General features: G+C 62.3%; 1 protein-coding gene across 6 annotated transcripts; it reads right to left on the bottom strand.

Moving 5' to 3' along the window:
* Positions 1-450: 450 nt before the first annotated feature.
* On the bottom strand, positions 451-18,288 carry CELF6 (CUGBP Elav-like family member 6). Of its 6 annotated transcripts, none has more exons than XM_052808397.1 (13): positions 18,013-18,288; positions 14,482-14,564; positions 8,483-8,531; positions 6,811-6,939; positions 6,597-6,676; positions 5,979-6,122; positions 5,440-5,584; positions 5,209-5,358; positions 4,812-4,874; positions 3,845-3,925; positions 3,591-3,734; positions 1,944-2,099; positions 451-1,678 (listed from the first exon to the last, which is right to left on the bottom strand). In XM_052808397.1, exons 1-12 carry the CDS (start codon positions 18,269-18,271, stop codon positions 1,972-1,974), a joined length of 1,455 nt encoding a protein of 484 aa, XP_052664357.1. In that variant the 5' UTR covers positions 18,272-18,288; the 3' UTR covers positions 451-1,678; positions 1,944-1,971. The 6 variants fall into 6 exon arrangements, with proteins under 6 accessions (XP_052664357.1, XP_052664359.1, XP_052664358.1 ...); XM_052808399.1 differs by having other exon boundaries at positions 3,845-3,922; positions 18,013-18,287; XM_052808398.1 differs by having other exon boundaries at positions 6,811-6,936; positions 18,013-18,286.
* Between the last annotated feature and the right edge of the window lie 1,759 nt (positions 18,289-20,047).

Here is a 20,047-nt window from a genome sequence, read left to right as displayed (position 1 = left end):
CCTGCCCTGCCGGCCACCCCATTTATTTTTGCTTAAATTTGTGGGGTTTGGGGTTTTTTTTTTTCTTCCTCCCCTTAAATCAAGCCACTTTCCCACGATCACCACAGTGGCTCATCTGCGGGTGTGGCCGCGAGGGGACATCCCATGGGACACGCTAACGTCCTCCAGAAGCTCCCCCATCGCTCAGAAAGAACGACGAAACGGCAGGGGCCGGGTCCTGCCCCAGTTCCCTCCGCAGCTGGGGTGAATTCCTCCGGAAAATGGTAGTTCCTGGGAAAAAAGCAAATAAAAAGAGAGGCCCACGCTCCTCTCCCGGCTTCACCAAATTCCCGGCGGATGCTTTGGCCCGGCCGGAGTCAAGCTGGTCAAAAAGGGGTCCCCAGCATCATCTTCTCAGGGTAATTTGGGTGGTGGGACTCGGCAGCGATTGCTCCAAAGAACCAACCAAGGTGACGATTTTGACAAAATAAGTTTATTTCACTTCGCTTCGTTTCTGCCGAAACCTCACATTTTTCTTTTTTTTTTTTTTGGCTGAAAAAAAACAACCCCAAAATCCCCCCAAACCAACTGAAAACGCAAAGAACCGCATTGCTTCGCCCTCTCCTGGAGGCGACCGAAGGGGCTCTTTCAACCAGCTTGACTCCCCCGCTGCTGGCTCCCGCCTGGGCCGTGGGGCTGGGGGAGCCACCACAGATCCCCAACCCCCCCGCATCCCCCCATCCCCGGCCACAGATCAGCCCCCCAAAACCGAGCCCTTGAGCCCCGTGAATTGGCCTCCCAAAACCGAGCCCTCTAGGAAACGCTCGCAGCTCTTAACGCCCGAGGTTTTTCTCAACCTTCTTGATTTCTGGTTTTTTTTCTTCTTCTTTCCGTTTTTTGTTTTTTTGTGTGTTTTGTTTTTTTTTTAAATTAATTTATTTATAGATATATTTAAAAAAAGCAATAGTCCTTTGGTCCCTAAACTCTAAGGAATGATATGACTCTGAAACAAGTAATCCTATGTCCCTGTGCCAGTGACAAGCAGGGGGAAGCGTGTGTCCCGCTGCCCTGCTCCATGGGATATATATATATATATACTTATTTATATATATCTTCTATAAGTCCAACATCCTTTGATCCTTTTTTTTTTTTCCCGACGCGGGGAAAAAGAAAATCTTGCCCTTTTTCTTTTTTCCAAACAAGCATCCTCCAGGTGAAGCGCCCGAGGCTGGTCCCGTCCCACCGGCTTTGGTTTAAAAATCCATTTGGAGCCTCTTTTCCTCGTTTCTCCTGGGAAATCGGTAGCAGCAAATGAGTGCTTTAAAAAAAAACACAAAGGTAGATCGTATCCCGGCCGCCCGGGGCCGTTGTCCTTTCTCCCGGCGAGGGATTTGGTGAGTCCCGGCAAACGGCCAGCGGCGAATCTCAGCCCCAGGGCTGCATTGCTCTCCTCCTTCCTTGTCTTCCTTGCTCTCTCGTTCCCGTTAAGTAACAAACAAGACCAGTTTGGGAAAAAAAATCAAAAAAGAAAAGAAAAGCTACGACCAGAATGGCTCTCTTCTTCGCCGTTTTCTCCATCACCTCCTCCTCTTCTTCCTCCTCTTCCTCCTCCGGGATGTGTTGCAAAGAAAGAGAGTTACGGGTTTGGATACTGCACTTGGGGAAGGGGAAAGTCGTCAGACACCGCAGGACGCCCGACCTGCAAAACAACGAAGGGGCCGTTAGCCTGTGTCCTGGGGGGTGGAGCGAAGGAAGGACAGAGAGAGGGACAGAGAGAGGGACCCCACACACACACAGACGCTCCCAGGCACAGAGACACCCCCCCCCGCACACTCTCGAGGACATTTTTGGAGAAAACACGGCACCTGCGATGCTTTAGGTGAGCCAAGCACCACTGCCAGGTCCCCCAGGGCATTGCAGGGGTTGCAGCAGGGCCAAGCCCCCCTGTGCTCCCCCCCCCGTACCTCTCCGCAGGGCCAGGGTAAGCAGGGGTCAGTAGGGTCTGTTGGCATCTTTCGGCCGCTTTAGCTGGACTTTTAGCCTCTTCATGCCGATCTGGAAGCCGTTCATGGCCTGAATGGCTGCCTGAGCGCTTGTCGGATTGTCAAAACTGACGAAACCTGGGGGCGAGGGACGAGGTGACAGAGGAGTTTGTCACTGTAAACATCGCAGGTTGCCGCTTTGCTTCAGCTGAGGCGTTGAAATCCCATGGGATGCTCCTGTGGGCAGCCTCAGGTGGAGCCCCAGGTTGGGGGTGCTGGGAGAGGGGGATCGTGGGGTAACAGCACAGCCCCAGATTGCAGGGGACTGGGTGATGGGCTGATGGCATCTTTGGGGACACCAAGGTTTGCAGGGACATTGAGGTGACAGGGTCTGTGGGGACACCAGCATAAGAGGGTCCACAGGGACACTGGAGTGGTCTGCAGGGACACCAAGGTGATGGGGTCTGTGGGGACACCAGGATGGGATGTGCGGGCTCATGGGACACCTGAGTGACAGGGTCTGCAGAGACACTGAGGTGATGGGGCCTCCAAAGACACTGGGGTGACAGGGTCTACAGGGACACCAAGGTCTGCAGGTCTGTGGGGATACCAGGGTGACGGGGGTCTGTGGGGACACGAGAGTGATGAGGTCTGGGGACACCAGGGTGATGGGATTTGTGGGGCCACCAAAGTGACACAGGCTACAGGGACACTGCGGTGACAGGTCTGCAGGCCAGAGCATGCTGGCGGCAGTGGTGCCACTCGGCCATGTAAGCAGAGCAGACATGGCAGTGGCAAGCGGTGACCAGCCCTCCCTGGCAGGCACGCCGGCAGGTGCACAAGGCGGAGGACACGGGACAGCATAAGAGGGGACAGCAAGAGGCTATGTCCTTCTGTCCTGGCACGGTGCGGGACAAAAATCCTGCCGCCCTTTGGCCCCAGGACGGACAGCCGCGTTGCTCCAGCCACGGTGCGGCTTCGGTCACCCAGCGGTGCTGCCTGAGCCAGACCCCTGAGCTGGGGATGTCAGGGAGAGCCGGACCCCTGAGCTGGGGATGTTGGGGAGAGCCGGACACCTGAGCTGGGGACTGGGGAGAGCTGGACTCCCGAGCTGGGGACAGAAGAGAGCTGGACCCCCGAGCTGGGATATCAGGGAGAGACGGATCCCTGAGCTGGGACACTGGGGAGAGCCAGACCTCCGAGCTGGGGACACTGGGGAGAGCTGGACCCCTGAGCTGGGACACTGGGGAGAGCCAGACCTCCGAGCTGGGGACGCTGGGGAGAGCTGGACCCTCGAGATGAGACACTGGGGAGAGCCAGACCCTCGAGATGAGACACTGGGGAGAGCCAGACCCCTGAGCTGGGATGTCAGGGAGAGCCAGACTCCCAAGCTGGGACATCAGGGAGAGCCGGAGGCCTGAGCTGGAATGTCAGGGAGAGCTGGACCTCCAAGCTGGAGACCAGGGAGAGCTGGGATGTCGAGGAGAGCTGGATCCTCGAGGTGGGATGTTGAGGAGAGCCGGATCCCTGAGCTGCGATATTGAGGAGAACTGGACCCCTGAGCTGGGGACTGGGGAGAGCCAGACCTCCGAGCTGGGACGTCGGGGAGAGCCGCACACCAGGACTTACCAAAGCATTTACTCTGGTTGGTGGCACGGTCCACAAAGACTTTGGCAGAGATGACATTGCCGAAAGGCAAGAACATCTGCGTGAGCTCTGCGTCCCCAAACTCCTGGGGCAGGTGATAAATAAACAGGTTACAGCCTTCGGGACCTGGGTGACACACAAAGGACAGCCACATGTCAGCCGGGAGGCGGGGGTCACCCCGGGGGGGAGCGAAGAGCCACCGGCCCCACGGCGGGGTGCCCCCCACAACCCCTCACCTTCTCGCTGCTGCTGCGGGATGATGGGTGCTTGCTGGGGAAAAGCTTGGCTGATGGGTGCGTAGGCGGTGGGATACGCTGCTGGAAGAGAGAAATGCAGAGCTGAGACCCCGGCAACCACACCAGCCCTGGGAAGGGCTGGGGACAGGGATGTCCCCCGCTGCCACCCTCGATGGAGGTGCCTCCCCTGCCCCAGGGCTACTGGCTCTGCCTTTCCCACCCCTGCCGGCATGGCCCCGGCCTCCCGGCACACCAGGGATGCAGGAACGGCTCTCCCAGGAGGGACGTTGGTGGCAGCAGTAATACAGCCTCATGGTTGAGGAAAGCCAGCACTTTTGGTTGAAAAAATGAACAATTTGGGGTCCAAAACTTGATTTTCTGTTGAAAATCTGAAAATTGCTGTTACTGCTCCTAGTTAAATGGCTGCCGGGCTCGACGTACTTCCACAGGACGCTTTGACTCCCTTCTCTCTGTGGCCCATCTCCTTGGCCATCAGATTCGGCCGTGCGATGAACATCCGAGGATTTTTGATGTCTTGGTGCCTCCGTGGCCGTCTCTACCAGCAGGCTGGCGTGTCGGCAGGATCCAGCATGGAGCCAGCTCTCCATCACTGCCCAAACCTCGCCCCCTCTCCTAGGTACCGGCGCCAGCTCTCCCCCACGGAGTTATCTCAGACCCATGGGCATTAAAACTCACTTTCCTCCATCCAAAATTTGCACGGAGGGCCGTGCCGGGAGCGCATCTGTGTTGCTGGGGACGAGGGGATGGTGGTCTGCATCAGCGTCACCCCACCACTGCCCCGGAGCTCCTGCCAGTGTATGGTACCCCATGCTCACCACATTAATCTGTGACCAAGCACGCTGCCCCAATCCTGTGGTTCAACCCCAAGGTGATGTTCACCCCCCAGAAATAAGGGTGAGGAGCAAAGAGGGGAGAGAGGGAAGAAGTGCAAAGCAAAGTTTGAGACCTGCATAGTGCTGCATGCCTGCGTAGGCTTGCTGGAGGGGATCTGCCACCGTGGGGCTTTGAGCTGGGAAGAGAAAAGAAGGGAGAAGGAAGAGAGAATAAGCAAGAGAAACCCAGGGACGAGCAGCTCCCACGGGAGAGGGCTCTCATCCAAGCACCGCCACAGAGGGGCAGAGCTGCTCCCTGCTCTTTCATTGGAGCCAAGAGCATCCCCCCGCTTGCAAAGGCGGCAATGCCACAGGAGGAGGGATTTCGATGGGGATCGGTGCATGGCTGGTTCATCCAGCTTGTTCCTGGGGTGGGGAGCACCCCCGGAGCCTGCCGCGTGAGCCGAGCACGTGTCCCCAGTCCTGAGGGAATGCAGCGGAGCCCCCCCGGAAGGCTGGGAGGAGGGTTACCTGGGTAGGGGTGGATGCCGTTGGTGTAGATGGTCTCCGAGGCGGGCTGCCCGTTGGTCTGTGGCGGCAGCGGGCTGAAGCCGTTCACCCCGATCGGCGTGGCGATGCTGGGCACGGGCGCTGTGCTGATGCCAGGGGGGGTGCTCGTACCTGCAGGAGGGAGGTGTCAGCACCGGCAGCCCCCCCTGAGGTTGCTGAGCAGGATGGGGAGCAAAGGGAGGGGGGTCATACCTGAAGAGGGGGTGAGGGGGGCGGCCACCAGCCCGCTGACATTGAAGGCGGCCATTTGCTGCATCTGGGCAGCGGCGATGGCAGCCATGGGGTTCAGGCAGGTCCCCTGCGCAGCCGCCATCAGGGCCGCCTGCTGCTGCATGATCTTCAGGAAAGAAAGGGGGAAAAAGGGGAAAGTGAGTGAGAGGCAGAGAGAAGGGGGGAGCAGGGGAGGAAAAATTAGCATTCCCGCTTTGCACCCACGCGTGGGGGCTCAGAGGGATAAATGCCACCCGCTGCCGGACCTGGGGACAGGAGGAGGTCTAGGTGACACTAAAAAAGGCGATACGTGGGACCGCTGCACCCTACAGCCATGCCACCCTCACCTGGGGGGTGAAGCCTTCTGTTGTGCCCCTAAATGGGGATACGCCAACCCTGATGGACATCTGCACCCACTGGCACTGGTACAACCTCACGCAGGCTTTCACGGGCAAAACCAACCCTCCCCACTCGCGGGGCTCCCCCAAAACCCCCAGGTCCCAGCCGGCGCCAGCTCCTACCGCTTGCGTATAGGCCCCGTAGGCGCCAAACTGGATGGTCATGGGGTTGAAGATGCCCAGCTGCCCTGCCATCTGATGCATCCGCCGCAGGGTCCTCTCCTTATCCGTGTCCGCAAACTTCACTACCAGGCTAGATGAGGCACCCTGAGACAGGGGGAAGAGGGGGCTGAACGGCAGGACCCCGGCAATGCCCCTGAAATGTCTCCCCGCTCCGGGGAGAGACCCACTGGCTCGCAGCAGCCACAGCATCCTCAGCCCTGGGGATGCTGCCCGGCTTGGCAGCAACAACCAGCAATCGATGTGAGGTTTAATTATAGCCAGTTTTTTCTCCCTGGCAGCAGCTCCCTGACCTCTGTTTCCTTTTTCCCCTCCTTGTTCACAATTTTGACCTTCGACGTTAATTAAACAGCCCCTTTCTCCAGCGTGGAGGGAATTAGCCCTGCGCGCTCAGCCCCAGAGCTCAGCGCCCAGGCAAGGATGAACCTTGGGGTGATCTGGCCGACAAATTGCCGGTCTGTAGGATTTTGATCCAATTAGACAGAGGATCAAATTAGCTGGTGATTGGATTATGCAGGCAGCATGGGGTCGAACGGGGCAGGGCGAGAGCCTGGCACTTACCGGCATGGTTTGGCTGCCATGCAGGCTGTTGATGGCAGCCTGCGCCTCGGTGTGGCTGCCGTATTTCACAAAGGCACAACCTAAGGGCAGAGAGGGGACACGAGAGAGGTTGGATTCAGCCACTGCGGGAGCCAGTGCTGCCCAGCCAGTGACTCCCACCCTCCATGGGTGCCGACAGCCCACAGAGCGCTCACCCCGCTCCCCCAAAGCCCACCTTTGCTGGCTCCGTCAGGCCCTCGGAGGATGGTGCACTCCTCGATCTGGCCAAAGGGCTCAAAGAGGCGCCGGACGTCATCCTCGCTCTGTTGCTTCCCCAGCATGCCCACAAAGAGCTTCCTGTCTTCTAAAAACAAAACCAAGCCCCTCAGAGAGCGGGATGCTACCCACCGTCCCATCCCCTCATCCCTGGTGTGCAAGTGGCGCACGGAAGGGAAAGAGCCGGGTAACACCGGAGCCTGGGCAGAGAGCAATGCTGATCTGCCAGCATATACACAGGGTTTATCACCTCCATCCTACAAAACGCTCAGGGTGGAAAAACCTCTCCTGCAGGGAAATTGCTGAGGGGTGAAGCTGCGAAGAGCTGGCTCTTGCTTCAGGGACCAGAGCTGGGGCTTTTCCTGGGGATGGAGGAGCTGGCTCCCCCAGCACTGATGCGGGATGCGGCTGGGAAACAAAGAGAGCCCGCAAAACAGTGGCGATTGCCTTTGTATGATTGACTCGCAGAATAACCCGCAGCCTCCGGCCGTGCCCAGGGGACATAAATAACCCAAACACGAGAGAAGGGAGAGTAAATAATGAGAATTTCATGATTATTACCAGCATCTGTCTTGCGCAGCCGCGCGCTCCCGCTGCGCGCTAATAGCATTTGACAAAGAAAATAAGGTGCCCTGTCAAGAGCGTTGCCGGAGAAATAAATAAATAATGGCAGGAGACGATTAATGCTCTGTCCGTTAAGGTACCAGGAAAATTAGTTAAGGGAATAGGGCTATGTGTTGTCTAGTTAAACATAAACCATCTCCTGGCCAAGGCGGCCGAGGGGAGCTGGCTCGGTGGCCGAACATCCCCTCCTGGGCGAGGGGGCCAGAGCCAGGCGCCTGAGCTCGCCTATCGATTTTTAATCCTTCACCAATTACGCTTGGTAAGTGGGTAATTTATTTGCCGTGTCCCTCTGGGACGTGCTGGGACCAGCTTGCGGCGTGTTTAATAACGTGCTTTGAATAGGGCGATATCTACCCCGGCTGTCTTGCCGAGGGCAGGCGGCCCTATGCGAACATCCCACGTGTCCGAGCGTGCCTACGCGCCCAGAGCTTCCTCGCGGCACTGGGAACATCAGAGAGTTTTGGTCCAATTCCTGCAATTTTGCCCAAATTATTGACTCAGCCTTGAAATGCCGTGGCCCCACGACCTGCAAACCCCCACGGAGAATTGGGGGGGGGCCAGCAGTTTCTATTTGAGAGGGGCTTGGGCCATGTGCGGCCGACTCCTGCACCCCGACTCTGCTGGGGTCCCCACAGGCATCTCTGGGCGGGTAATTAGGTTGTTTGATAGACGAAGGGGCTGTCGGGGAGCGGCTGGCTGGCGCTCTGCCCAGCATGATGTCAGGATGCTCACAGTATGACATCAGGATGTTCTTGGCATGACGTCAGGACATTCTCGGCATGACGTCAGGACGCTCCCCCCAGCAGGCTGGGCAGGGAGAGCCAAGATCGCATTTGCTCTGTGCTCAGTTTTGGACGCCACCGGCAAAGGCAGCTCCTTTTGCCTGTTTCTCTGCAAACAAACCTCCCCGCGGCAGCCCCCACGATGCCACCGTGTCCCCCATCACCCCCTGGGCTGGCCCTCCGCCCCCCTGCCCGTGCGGGGCAGCCGGGGAAGGGGGGACCTACCTCCTCGGCCCTCGCTGTCAGCAGGCTTCACCTGGATGGGGCGGTTCATCTGCAACACACAAGGGGAGCGGGTGGTCAGTGGCGATGCTGTGCCCCCACCGAACCCTTTCTGCGGGGAATGGCAGGATTCGGCCCCAGCCTGGCACAGGGGGACGGAGCAGGGAGCAGGGGAGGGACCTGCAAGAACAGAGCCAGGGCTCGTGGCCACACCGAACCAGGGATGCCGTGGGAGGAGGGCAATGCTACAGCCCTGGGGACGGGTACCCGGTGCCGCAGGCGCCCGCCGGGCTGCCGGTGCCAGCCTTGGCCGCCTGCCTGCTTTCCTCGACTGCAAAGGACTGCAGAGGCGGCGGCAGCACCCGGCCAGCCCCGGCCCCTCCAGCAGCACCGGCACCACTCTCCTTTTCCCGATTCTCACCCAATTTCGGCCTCCTCTCGCGCGTCGCCACCGCGTGTACCCGCGAGCGTGACATGCGTGTGCAGAGGGACACGCTGGGACGGCACACACGTCCCTGGCCTGCTGCCCCACGGAGCCATTTCTCCACCTCTCTCCCCCTCCTTTTTCCCCCCCATTTAGCCGAAAAATGCTACAATTACGGCCGTTTCCACGGCAACAAGCGTGCTTCCCCCGCGATGCTGCAGAGCCCGAGCCATGTGCTCGATGGGGTCGTCACGGCAACGGCGGGATGTCACGCATGACGGGGCGGCTGTGCGCACACGTACACGGCTCAAGCGTACGCAGGGACAGCCGCGCACACGTGTGCTGCTATCGCACCCACGCGGGTGTGCACCCCCATCCCAGGGTTCTCCCTGCGCACCCCTGGAGGGGGTCCCCAAATTTAGGGGCTGGGTGGGGGCAGCACCACCCCCGCCCCCCCCCCGTGAGGAAGAGGATGGCTAAGGAAGAAGAGGAGGGAGGTTTCCACGGCAACCGCCTCGTCTCCAGGGAAACGCGGGGAGAAATGTCAGCACAGAGCCGAGGATGCTCCAGGGAGGGGACTGGGTCCCCAGCAGCCGTGGACTGGCACTGAGGGACATGGACATGGAGCCACCCGGCTGCCCTTGTGTCACTGGTCCCCCAAACATCCACCCCAACCCCAGCACCGGGGCAGGATCCAGCTCACCCCAAACCCAGGAGGCTGTGACAGCACGAAGACCCGTAGAACCACCATCCCCCTGTCCCCCACGTCCCTGCCACGGCCGGGAGGAGGGAACCCCATTTTTGGGGGTGGCTGCCCCCCCTCCACCGACCCGCCAGTCCCATTTACCAGTGCGATGGCCTTTGATGGAATAAATTTCCCGTGCCCGCTGCTGTATGCTTAATGTAATAAACCCAGCGAGTATGATTTAGAATAACATTTACGGAGCCGCAGAGTGTCATTTTGATGTGTCTCCCGTCTCCGCTCGCCGGTTATTAAACTGTATTGATTCTCCGGGAGCGGCTGATGTTTATAAATGTCAGGCCTCAGGGACCAGCTAACCTACCCCAAGGCTGCCGCACCGTGCTGGGGAGAAACTGCCCTGGCCTGTGGACACCCCCAGAAGGGGGTTTTGGCAGCCCTGACATCACCCTGTGCCCACCCTGGGATGCTCAGTGCCCCCCTGCACTGGCTCCCATGGCACAGGTGGACGGCTTGGGCACCAAGACCTCCCCCCGCACCTGGGTGTCCGGCGCCCACCTGCCTGTCTGTCCCCACAGCACCCCTGCACCGTGCCCCTGTGCCCACCCAGTCACCCAGCCACCCGCCGCTGCCCCACAGCCTTCCATTCATCCCCTGACACCCAAAAAACCACCCAGGCATCTCCCCCTGCTCCTGACATACATCCGTCCACCCCCTGACATACATCCGTCCATCCCCCAACACCCATCCGTCCATTCACCCACCCCTGACACCCACGCAACCACCCACCCACCCATCTGCACCTAAGATTCACCCATCAATTCACCCATCCAACCCCCAACACCCATCCATCCCCATAACACCCATCCATCCACCCCCCAACCCCTACCCATCCCCATAGCACCCTTACACCAGCCCATCCATCCCCCATCTCCCTGCCACCTGCCTTTCCACCCCCTTAGCACCCATCCCTCCACCCCCATAGTACCCACACATCCATCCACCCATCACCCCGCTCCCACCCATGTCCCCCCCACCCGTCCTTGCATACCCCAAGGACTCACTGACGCACCCAGGCCCACAGGAGACCCTGTCTGGGGTGTTCGAGCACCCACCAGTCCCGTCACCCGTGGGTGCCCCACAGAACCCCAGCTACAGCACCCCATGGGCAAACCACCAGTGTGCTACAGCCTGAAGGGGGTCACCACCGGTTGCTAAACCACCACCTGACCCCTTGGGCACTGTCACCCGCTCAAATTCGGAGCCCCCCAACAACCTGGGCACCAGGGAGAGCCAGCCCATGGTGAACCCCTGCAGTGGGACCTGCCCCGTGGGAAAGGGTCACTTCTGGCCCTCGCTCCTTCCTTGGTGTCACCCTCCTCCTCCTTGCGCCCAACAGCCAGAGGATCTGGCAGGCCACCACCACGCATCTGAATGAGCCGAGATGGAGGCGCCGGGTGACGCTGGAGCAGCGGGTGCCCATGGGAGCCTGGTGCCCACGTCACTCCCGGGGTCCCCAGACAGCCAACACACGGTGCAGGGAGACAGGCGCTCGGGTACAGGCAGCCACCCATCACGGGAACACCCTGCCAGAGCCCTGGGGGTGAACTCACAACAAGGGGACACAGCTGGCCTGGGGACAGTCACACCACCGCACAACCCCGCACAGGCACACAACCATCCTAGCACACCCCCACGCACAACCACGCATCCCCTACAGCCGCACTCCCGCTCCCGCACACCTCTGAGCACAATCACACACCCACATACAGCATCCTCCATGCACATCCACCCACCCACAGCTGCACGCTCGCCTCAGCACCCCCCTGCACAACCGTACACCTACACAGCCACACGCTTGCACCCACGCACAACTGTACATCCGTCCTAGCATGACTGCACACCCACAGGCAGACGCACACCCACCCCAACCCAGCCCTGTGTACACCCGCACACAACACCCCTACACCTGCCCACTCTGAGATCAGAGTCCTCATAAGCACCCACCCACCCACAGTCACACACCCACACAACACCCACAGCACCCTCCCCAAAGCTGTGGATTTGGCACAACCACGGGCACACACCCCAGGGTGCACAGCCGGCACTGCCATCCATGCCAGGCAGGGACATGACGCCCCTTGCCTCAGTTTCCCCATTGCGGCAGCAGGACCCACGGAGGGACCCCCGGCAGCCTTCTGCGGACACACGGACGCCCGGTGCTGGACACCACCCCTGGATGGCCACGGCTCCCCCCCAGCAGCACCCACACCCCATCCCCACCACCACCCACGCACACCTGAGCCCTGCACACACCCGGCCAGCTCCCCCGCTGGGCACCCACAATGTGGGAGCCCATGCAACACCCATACGCGCACACGCACTCTCCGCTCCCTGCTCGCACCCAGCGTGCGCACACACGCACGTGCGCACACTTAAACACCCCCCACCGCCACCCCCCCAGGCCCACGTACACCCCCACCCCGTGTGCACAATCCCTGGGTGCAAAGACACCCTTAGCACCCGCTCACACACACAGCCACTGACATGCTTGCATGCCGCTGACGTGCAACCGCTCCCCACCAACACCTACTTGTGCACACCCCAGGGGCAAAACCATACCCCTGCCAATGCACGCGCACACCCTCGCACCATCGGCGGGTGCAACGCCCCCCAGCACATCCCCTTGCACACCTGCAACCACACACACAGCACCAACACCCACACCCGAGCTCAGGGTGGAAAAATATACCCTCCAGCCAACACACAAACCCATCCCTGGATGCAGATACACCCTCTTCACCAACACAGGCGTGCACACGCTCCATCTCTGCCTGCAAATACACCCCGCTCACCCACACCCCACCACCACACAGCAGCCCTGGGCGCAGATACATGCTCCCACCAACACCCACCCTCACACGCAGCATCCCTGCGTGCAGATACACCCTCTTCGCCAACATCCCCCCCGCCAACACCCTCCCCATCCCTGGGTGCAGATACACCCTCCTCGCGAACACACGCACGATCGCGACCCCCCACCCGGGGGGGGGGGGGCAAATACACTCTCATCGCCAACGACCACCCCGCCAACGCGTGTACCCCATCCCTGGGTGCGGATCCACCCTCCCCACCGACACCCACGCGCACACGCCCCATCCCGGGGTGCAGATCCACCCTCCCCACCGACACCCCCCCATCCCCACCCCTGGGAGCAGATCCATCCTCCTCACCCACCCAGCCGCGCACTCACCCCATCTCTGCGTGCAAACCCACCCTGCTCACCCCGACACCCCCCCGCCATCCCTGGGAGCAGATACACCCCCTCACCATCACACGCATCCCCCATCCCTGCATGCAGATAACCCCCCCGGGTGCAGACACCCCTCCCCGGGTGCATGCACCCCCCACTCCGAAGCACCCCCACCCCGCGGGTGCGGATGCCCCAGCGCACGCAGAGGCTCCCGGGCCGAGCCGAGCCGAGCCGAGCCGGCGGCAGACAAAGGCGGGGCCCTACCTCGATGCAGAGAATCTTGGACCCGGCGGGCACCCACAGCACGGGCGGCCGCGGCCCGGGCGCCGGCACCTGCGGCAGCTGCATGGCCCGGCCCGGCTCGGCTCGGCTCGGCTCGGTTCGGGCCGGCCCGACCCGGCTCCACCCGAGGCGGCTCGGCTCGGTCCGGCCCGGTTCGGCTCGGCTCGCGCAGCGGCGCGCGGGGAGGCGGGGCGGGGGGAGGGGCGGCCGCAGCCCCGCTGAGCCGGGCCGAGCCGGGCCGGGCCGAGCCGAGGGGAGGGGCTACGGTGGGGACACACCCCCTCCACCGCCTTGGACACGCCCCCGCGCCGCGCCGGGGGCGGGGCCTGGGCCCGGGTTGGGGGGGGGACCCCCGAGATGGCGCGGAGCGCGGGGGTGTGAGCACAGGCACGGGGGTTGTGCACAGCCATAGGGGGGGTGCACAAGCACGGGGGGGGGTGCACGGCCATAGGAGGGGTGCACAAGCACGGGGGGGTGTGCACGGGCAGGCGCGAGTGTGCAGAAGCAGAGAGGGGTGTGCCCACGGGTGTGCGCGCAGGCACGCAGGGGTGCGAGCACAGGCACGGAGGGGTGTGCGCAAGCATCGAGGGGTGTGCACAGGCACGGAGGAGCGTGCACAAGCATCGAGGGGTGCGCACAGGCACAGCCAGGTGAGCAGACGGAGGAGTGAGCCCAGGCGCAGGGGTGTGCACACACGCAGACGCCTGCCCGGATGCACACCCACGCACCGCTACGTGCACACACGCGCGGAGGGGCGCGCACAGGCGTGTGCCCGCACAGGGGTTCGTGCCCGCGTGCCCACGTTCAAGCACGTGCTCAGGTGCACGCCCCTGTGCTCGCCTCGTGCAGGGTGAGAAGCGAGCAGCTACGGCAGCCATCGACCTCGCACACACGTGTATGCACATACGTGCTCGCCTGTGTCCCGCAGGCAGGGCCTGACCCCACACCTCCTTTAGGCTCCCAAAGTGGGCTGTTAACTCTTAAACCTACCGATGCACAGCACCACCGCTGAGAGCGCAGCTCAGGAAGCCACGTCCCCGCGAACCTCGTCCCCCTCCATCGGCTCCGCGCACCCAAGGCAGGGATTGATATTCACGGGCCCCGGCGCTTTCCCCAGCCAACCAGCAGCCCTATTGATTTTTATTTAGGCGAATAATTAAATATTTATTTTCACTTTGTTAAGCTCGGGAGGTCGGAGCCCACAGAAAGCGCAACAGCACGCGGGCAGCAGGAAAATCAATGCCTCGGTTTGCGGCCGCTGGAAGCGGCTCCTGCGCCCACACCCCAGGTAGGTGTCACTGTCCCCCGCCCCAGCTCACCCCGACCCCCCTGGTGTCACTTACCCCCGGCAGCGTCTTCTGCTCATGCAGGGCGCTCTGCGCCTTCAGGGCCGAGTCGCGGGCGCAGTAGGTGAGGAAGGCACAGCCTGCGGAGACGGGGAGATGGGGTCAGTGTCTGGCCCGGTACCACCACAAAGCCCCGGGCACGCGGAGAGCTGGCGGTGCGGCTAATACGGTGCTGGGGTGTCACCCAGCACCCCGGCACCCTGGCACCCAGCACCCTGGCATCTGGCACCCTGGCACCGTGGCATCCAGCAGCCCAGTGGCACCCTGGCACTCTGACATCCAGCACTGCAGCACCCTGGCATCCTGCACCCCAGCACACTGGCACCCAGCACCCCGGCATCCTGGCACCGTGGCATCCAGCACCCTGGCACACTGGAACCCAGCACCTCGGCATCCTGGCACCGTGGCATCCAGCACCCCAGCACCCTGTCATCCTGGCACCCAGCACTCTGGCACCCTGGCATCCAGCACACCAGCACCCTGGCACCCTGGCACTCTGACATCCAGCACCCTGGCATCCCGGTGGGCACCACCGCCAGTGGGGCCAGAGCTCAGCCCCGAAACAGGGTGGGAGATCTCGACACAGAAGAGATGGAGCACCAGGATGAAGGAAGGAGGAAGGCAAGAGCAGGCAGCGAGTCTGGCAGCACACGGGCAGTGGCGCTCCGGCCCCAGGCTCCAGGGAAAGCCGCAGCCAAAGCCCTCCAGGAAGCGGATCTCCAGGCGTCAAGGCCGCGCATCCCGGCTTGCCGCCACGCTTCTCCTGGTCCGGAGCATCCTCCTCGCAATGAGCCTCGCGTGGCGAAGGCGCTCCGGCTCCTCCGACATCGCGGCGCTTCGGGAATCGGGAATACGCCTGGGGCGAGGTTTTCCCACGCTGACTCACGCTGCCGAGCCACTCGCTCGCCCGGAGCCGGCAGCGATGAGCAAGCCCTGGGGACGGGGTCTGATCCTCTCCCCTCCGTCCCTCCCGTTCCTGCGGGAGCATCCCGGGTCCCTGTGCTGCCACCACGCCACTCCCTCCCCAAGGGCTCCCCCCCAATTTGCTGGGGTCACATCCAAAAGCGTCTGAAAGTGACATTAAAACAGCAGCAAAACAGTTTCCCTTCAACAAAGTAAATATTTAATGAATAAAATTGACATTGATGCATTTTTAATATTGGCACAATTAAATCCGCCAGCTGATTAAGTATTAATAACTCTTAATAAGTACAATCAGCGTGCCTGGGAGGAGAGGGAGCGCGGCAGCAGGGCGGGGGGATGCCGAGGGATGGGGTCCCTTGCTTGCCTCAGGGTGTTGGGGACATCTGCCCTCGCAGGGAGCAAGGAGAGATCCCCCCCCGGTTAAATATTATCCCACCGCGGGTGGAAAGGGGAAGTCAGCGCAGTGGCTCGCATCAGTCCTGGTGCCATTTCCAGTGTTTACCATCCGTAATCATGTTGGCTTCCTCCTCCCCGCTCTTTTTTCCCCCTTTTTTCCCCCTTTTCCCCTGCAGGAAACAATGTGGATGGTGGCCAGGCGTTCCAGAGAAGTTCGGAGGGCTGGAGAGGGAGCAATCCTGCTCCGGAGGCTCTCCAGGAGAAAGGATGCCGTTCAAATTAGAGGAGCGTCCCCAATTAAATGGCACGTCTGGGCCACAGCAGTTGAAGCCCGCGCTGGAGGAAGCGCCGAGGGGGCTCAGCAAGGTGCAAATCCCATTGCTCGGGGAACACAAGCAGCTTCAGAGGCGCCTGGAGACATTTCGGAGGCCACGGTGCCGAGAACGATGGAGTCCAGGCAGCTGCCCCATGGCCGAAGGGCACTGACGTGGCCGCATCCACAAGCGCCTAGTTTCGGCTTTGCAGAAAGTCCTGGCGAAGCAGGCGCTGCCCGTGGCACAGGGGCTCGGCAACAGTGTGCCGGAGGAGCATTGAGATCCCATCTGGGTGACACCCAGAGTGCCCCGACCCTTCTCCGGCGGCACCGACCCCCAGCTTACGGGTGGGAGGTTCCATAAAGACCTTGGTGGTGCATGCGTGAGCCCCTCGGCACGCCGCTGTTGGGGGTGCCGGGTGCTCTGCACCCCGTGCTGGCGTGCCGGCATGCCAGCCAGGCCAGCAGTGATCCCGGTCCCGCAGGTCACAGAGGCCTGGGACACGGCACAGGCAGGGGGCTGGGCAGGTGGGTGCCCCCATCTGTGGTGGGTGCCTGTATCCCAGGTGGGTGCCTCAATCCCAGGGGTGCTCCAACTCCAGGGGTACCCAAAACTCACGTGGGTGCCCTGATGCCAAACAGGTGCCCCCAACCCAGGCAGGTGCCCTAAACACCATTGGGGTGTTCCCAGCCCTGGGATGGTCCAACCCCAGGGGTGTCCCCAAGCCAGATGGCAGCTCCCAACCCCAGACAGGCACCCTAACGCCGTGTGGGTGCCCCCACCTCAGGCAGGTGTCCCCATCCCAGGGGTACCTCCACCTTAGACTGGCGCCTCTGCCTCAGGGGTACCCCAATCTTAAGGGGGCCACATACCAGGATGCCCCATACCGGGGTGTCCCTACCTTAGGGGTACCTTCGCCTCAGGGGTGGTGCCCCCCCACACTGGAGGGACCATACCAGGGTGCCTCCACCTCAGGGGTATCCCCGCCTCAGGGGTGCTCCGTATTGGGGTGCCCCATACGGGGCTACCTCCACCTCAGGAGTAACCCGTACCAGGGTGCCCCACCTCAGGCATACCTCCACCTCAGGGTGCTCCCCTTCAAGGGTGCCCCCATCTCAGGGGTACCTTCCCCTCAGGGGTATCCCCACCTCAGGGGTGCCCCGGTATGGGGCACCCCACCTTATGGGTACCTCCAGATCAAGGGTACCTCCACCTCAGGGGTATCTCAACTCAGAGGTGCCCCATACTTGGGTGCCCCACCTCAGAGGTGCTCCACCTCAGAGGTGACCCACCTCAGGGGTACCTCCATCTCAGGGCTACCTCACCTCAGGGGTACCCCCACCTCAAAGGTGCCCCATACCAAAGTATGCCCACCTCAGGGGCACTTCCAGATCATGGGTGCCCCATCTCAGAGCGTCCCACCTGAGGGCTACCCCTACCTCGGGGCGCTCCACCTCAGAGCGTCCCACCTCAGGGGTGCCTTCACCTCAGGGGTGCCCCACCTCAGGGTGTCCCACCTCAGGGATACCCCTACCTCAGGGTGCTCCACCTCAGAGTGTCCCACCACAGGGGTGCCTTCACCTCAGGGGTGCCCCATACTTGGGTCTCCCACCTCAGGGTCTCCCACCTCAGGGGTACCCCTACCTCAGGGCGCTCCACCTCAGGGCATCCCACCTCAGGGGTGCTTTCACCTCAGGGGTGCCTTCACCTCAGGGGTACCCCTACCTCGGGGCGCTCCACCTCAGGGCGTCCCACCTCAGGGGTGCCTTCACCTCAGGCTGCCCTACCTCAGGGGTGCCCCACACCCGGGTGCCCCACCTCAGGGCGTCCCACCTCAGGACGCCCCAACCTGGTCGCGCGCCGCCGACGGGCGCGGAGCCCCCCCCCCCCGTACCTTTGTGCATGCCGGTGAAGCGATCCTTGAGGACGGTGAGCTCGTAGATGCGGCCGAACTCCTCGAAGAGCGGCTTGAGGTCGCTCTCCTCCAGGTTACGCGGGATCTGCCCCACGAAGAGCTTGATGGCGTCGTGATCCTTCATGGCGATGGCGCCGGGCGGGCGGCTCAGCCCGTTCACCCGGCCGCTGTTCGCGGTGCTGAACGCCGCCCCCGCCTCCGCCGCCGCCGCCGCCACGCCGCTGCCCGCCGCGGCCATGGCCCGCTCCGCCGCCGCCGCCGCCGCCGCTGCGGGAGGCGCCCGCCGCCCCGCCCCGCCCCGCCCCGCCCCGCTCGGCGCCGCTTCGGCGCCGCTCGGAACCGTTCGGAACCGCTCGGCTCGGCCCGGGCCTCTCCGCTCGCAACCCCCCACCCCCCCCCCCTCCCCCTCCCCACCCGCGCGCGCGGCCGCCAGCGGGCTGGTGACGTCAGCCCGCTTGGCCCCGGCGAGACGCAAGGTATTAGCATAATGAGCGAGCGGCGGCCAATCAGGAGGGGAGGCTGGCAGCGGCGCGGGGTACCCCGGCTCCGCCCACTGCTGCCCCCTGCCGGGCTGTCCCCGAACCCCTTCGTCCCCATCATCCTCCGGCCTCCGTCACGCCACGTACCCCCCCCCCCGGCGCCTCCTGTCACCCCCCCCGTCGTCGTCACCCCCCGTCGTCACCCCGTCACCGTCACCCCGAGGCGGGGCTGGCCAAGGCACTGAGCAGCCTCCTGCCTTCGCCCCTGCGGCCCTCAGTAGGTTCCAGAGTGAACGCCCCGCTCTTCCCCGCCAGCCACCACCTTAGGGCAGGATTTAAATACGCAGAAAAGGCTCAAATTTTGGCACTTTGTTGCATTTTTCACCTCGATGGACCTCATGCTGCCCCGATAGTCCCCTTGGGGCTGCCCCAGATGGTGGTGGGGGGGGAGCGCCTCCCTCCTGCACCCCCTGCGCCACCCCAAAAAATCTGTAATTAGACCGAACGGCTTTAATACCTGGTGCTGTCGTTAATTAATTACTCCCAGAGCAGCAGCTGGGCTGGGGGTGCCCGGCTTCCCCAGCACGCTGCCACACGCGTGCAGGTGTGTGCAAGCGTGTGTGAGCATGAGGGGGGTGTGTGCAAGAGTGTGCAAGCGCGTGCACGTATGTTGCAAGCATGTGCATGTGTGCGCAAGCCTGTGCAAGTCTGTGCAAGCATGTGCATGTTTGTGCAAGTGTGTGCAAGCATGTGCAAGCATGCACACATGCATGCACGGTCAAGTGTGTGTGAGTGTGTGCGAGTGTGTGCAAGCACGTGCATGTGCTGCAAGTGTGTACGCGTGGTTGCAAGAATGTGCACATGCATGCAAGTACATGCAAGAGTGTGCACGGGCACATGCAGCTTCGTGCCCGTGTTGCAAGCCTGTACAATGGCGTGTGAGCGTGTGCATGCATTTGCATGTGTGCGCAAGTGCGCGTGTGTGCGCAAGCACGTACACGAGTGCATGTGTTTGCAAGCGTGCATGTGCATGTGTGTACACGCGTGTGCACGAGTGCACGTTTGCAAGGACCCATACGCATGTGTGTGCAAGCATGTGCATGTGTTTGCAAGCGTGCACGTACATGCCGGCGCATGCACACGCCTGCAAGCGTGCGCGTGCAAGCATATGCAAACATACGCAAGCGTGTCGCAGTAAAACCCACTGGACGGGGACAGCGCCCAGGGTGGGCACCCACGGGTGGGTTTTGGAGGCGCGGAGCGTAATCCTGCCGAAATCCGGGGGCTCAGCGGCTGTTCTTCACCGCCGCTTGGGTTTATTTTTAAACCCGTTGGCCCCGAGTGATTCACACACTGCCTGTTCTCCTCTGCTCCCCGGCAAGTTTTACGCGACCAAAATAGATGTTCTGGAAGGAACGGGCCGCGCGGCGAGGCCGCGGCAGAGGAAAGCAGGGTGCTCCCTCCCCGCCGACAGGGATCCCGGCCTTTGCGAGGGTGAAAGCAGCCAAGACGGTGGTTTGCGGGAGATGCTGGCG

The sequence above is a fragment of the Harpia harpyja genome, chromosome 14 (genome assembly GCF_026419915.1).
Source record: "Harpia harpyja isolate bHarHar1 chromosome 14, bHarHar1 primary haplotype, whole genome shotgun sequence".
In the NCBI taxonomy this organism is placed as follows: Eukaryota; Metazoa; Chordata; class Aves; order Accipitriformes; family Accipitridae; genus Harpia; species Harpia harpyja.
This window is presented reverse-complemented; position numbering and strand designations above follow the sequence as displayed.

Excerpts from the sequence above, each read along its gene's own strand:
- CELF6 (XM_052808397.1), bottom strand. The coding sequence starts at position 18,271 with ATGGCCGCGGCGGGCAGCGGCGTGGCGGCGGCGGCGGCGGAGGCGGGG. Across the intron at positions 6,940-8,482 it reads TGACAGCGAGGGCCGAGGAG|AAGACAGGAAGCTCTTTGTG; the intron begins GTAGGTCCCCCC and ends TTTTGTTTTTAG. Across the intron at positions 6,123-6,596 it reads ATGGCAGCCAAACCATGCCG|GGTGCCTCATCTAGCCTGGT; the intron begins GTAAGTGCCAGG and ends CCCCTGTCTCAG.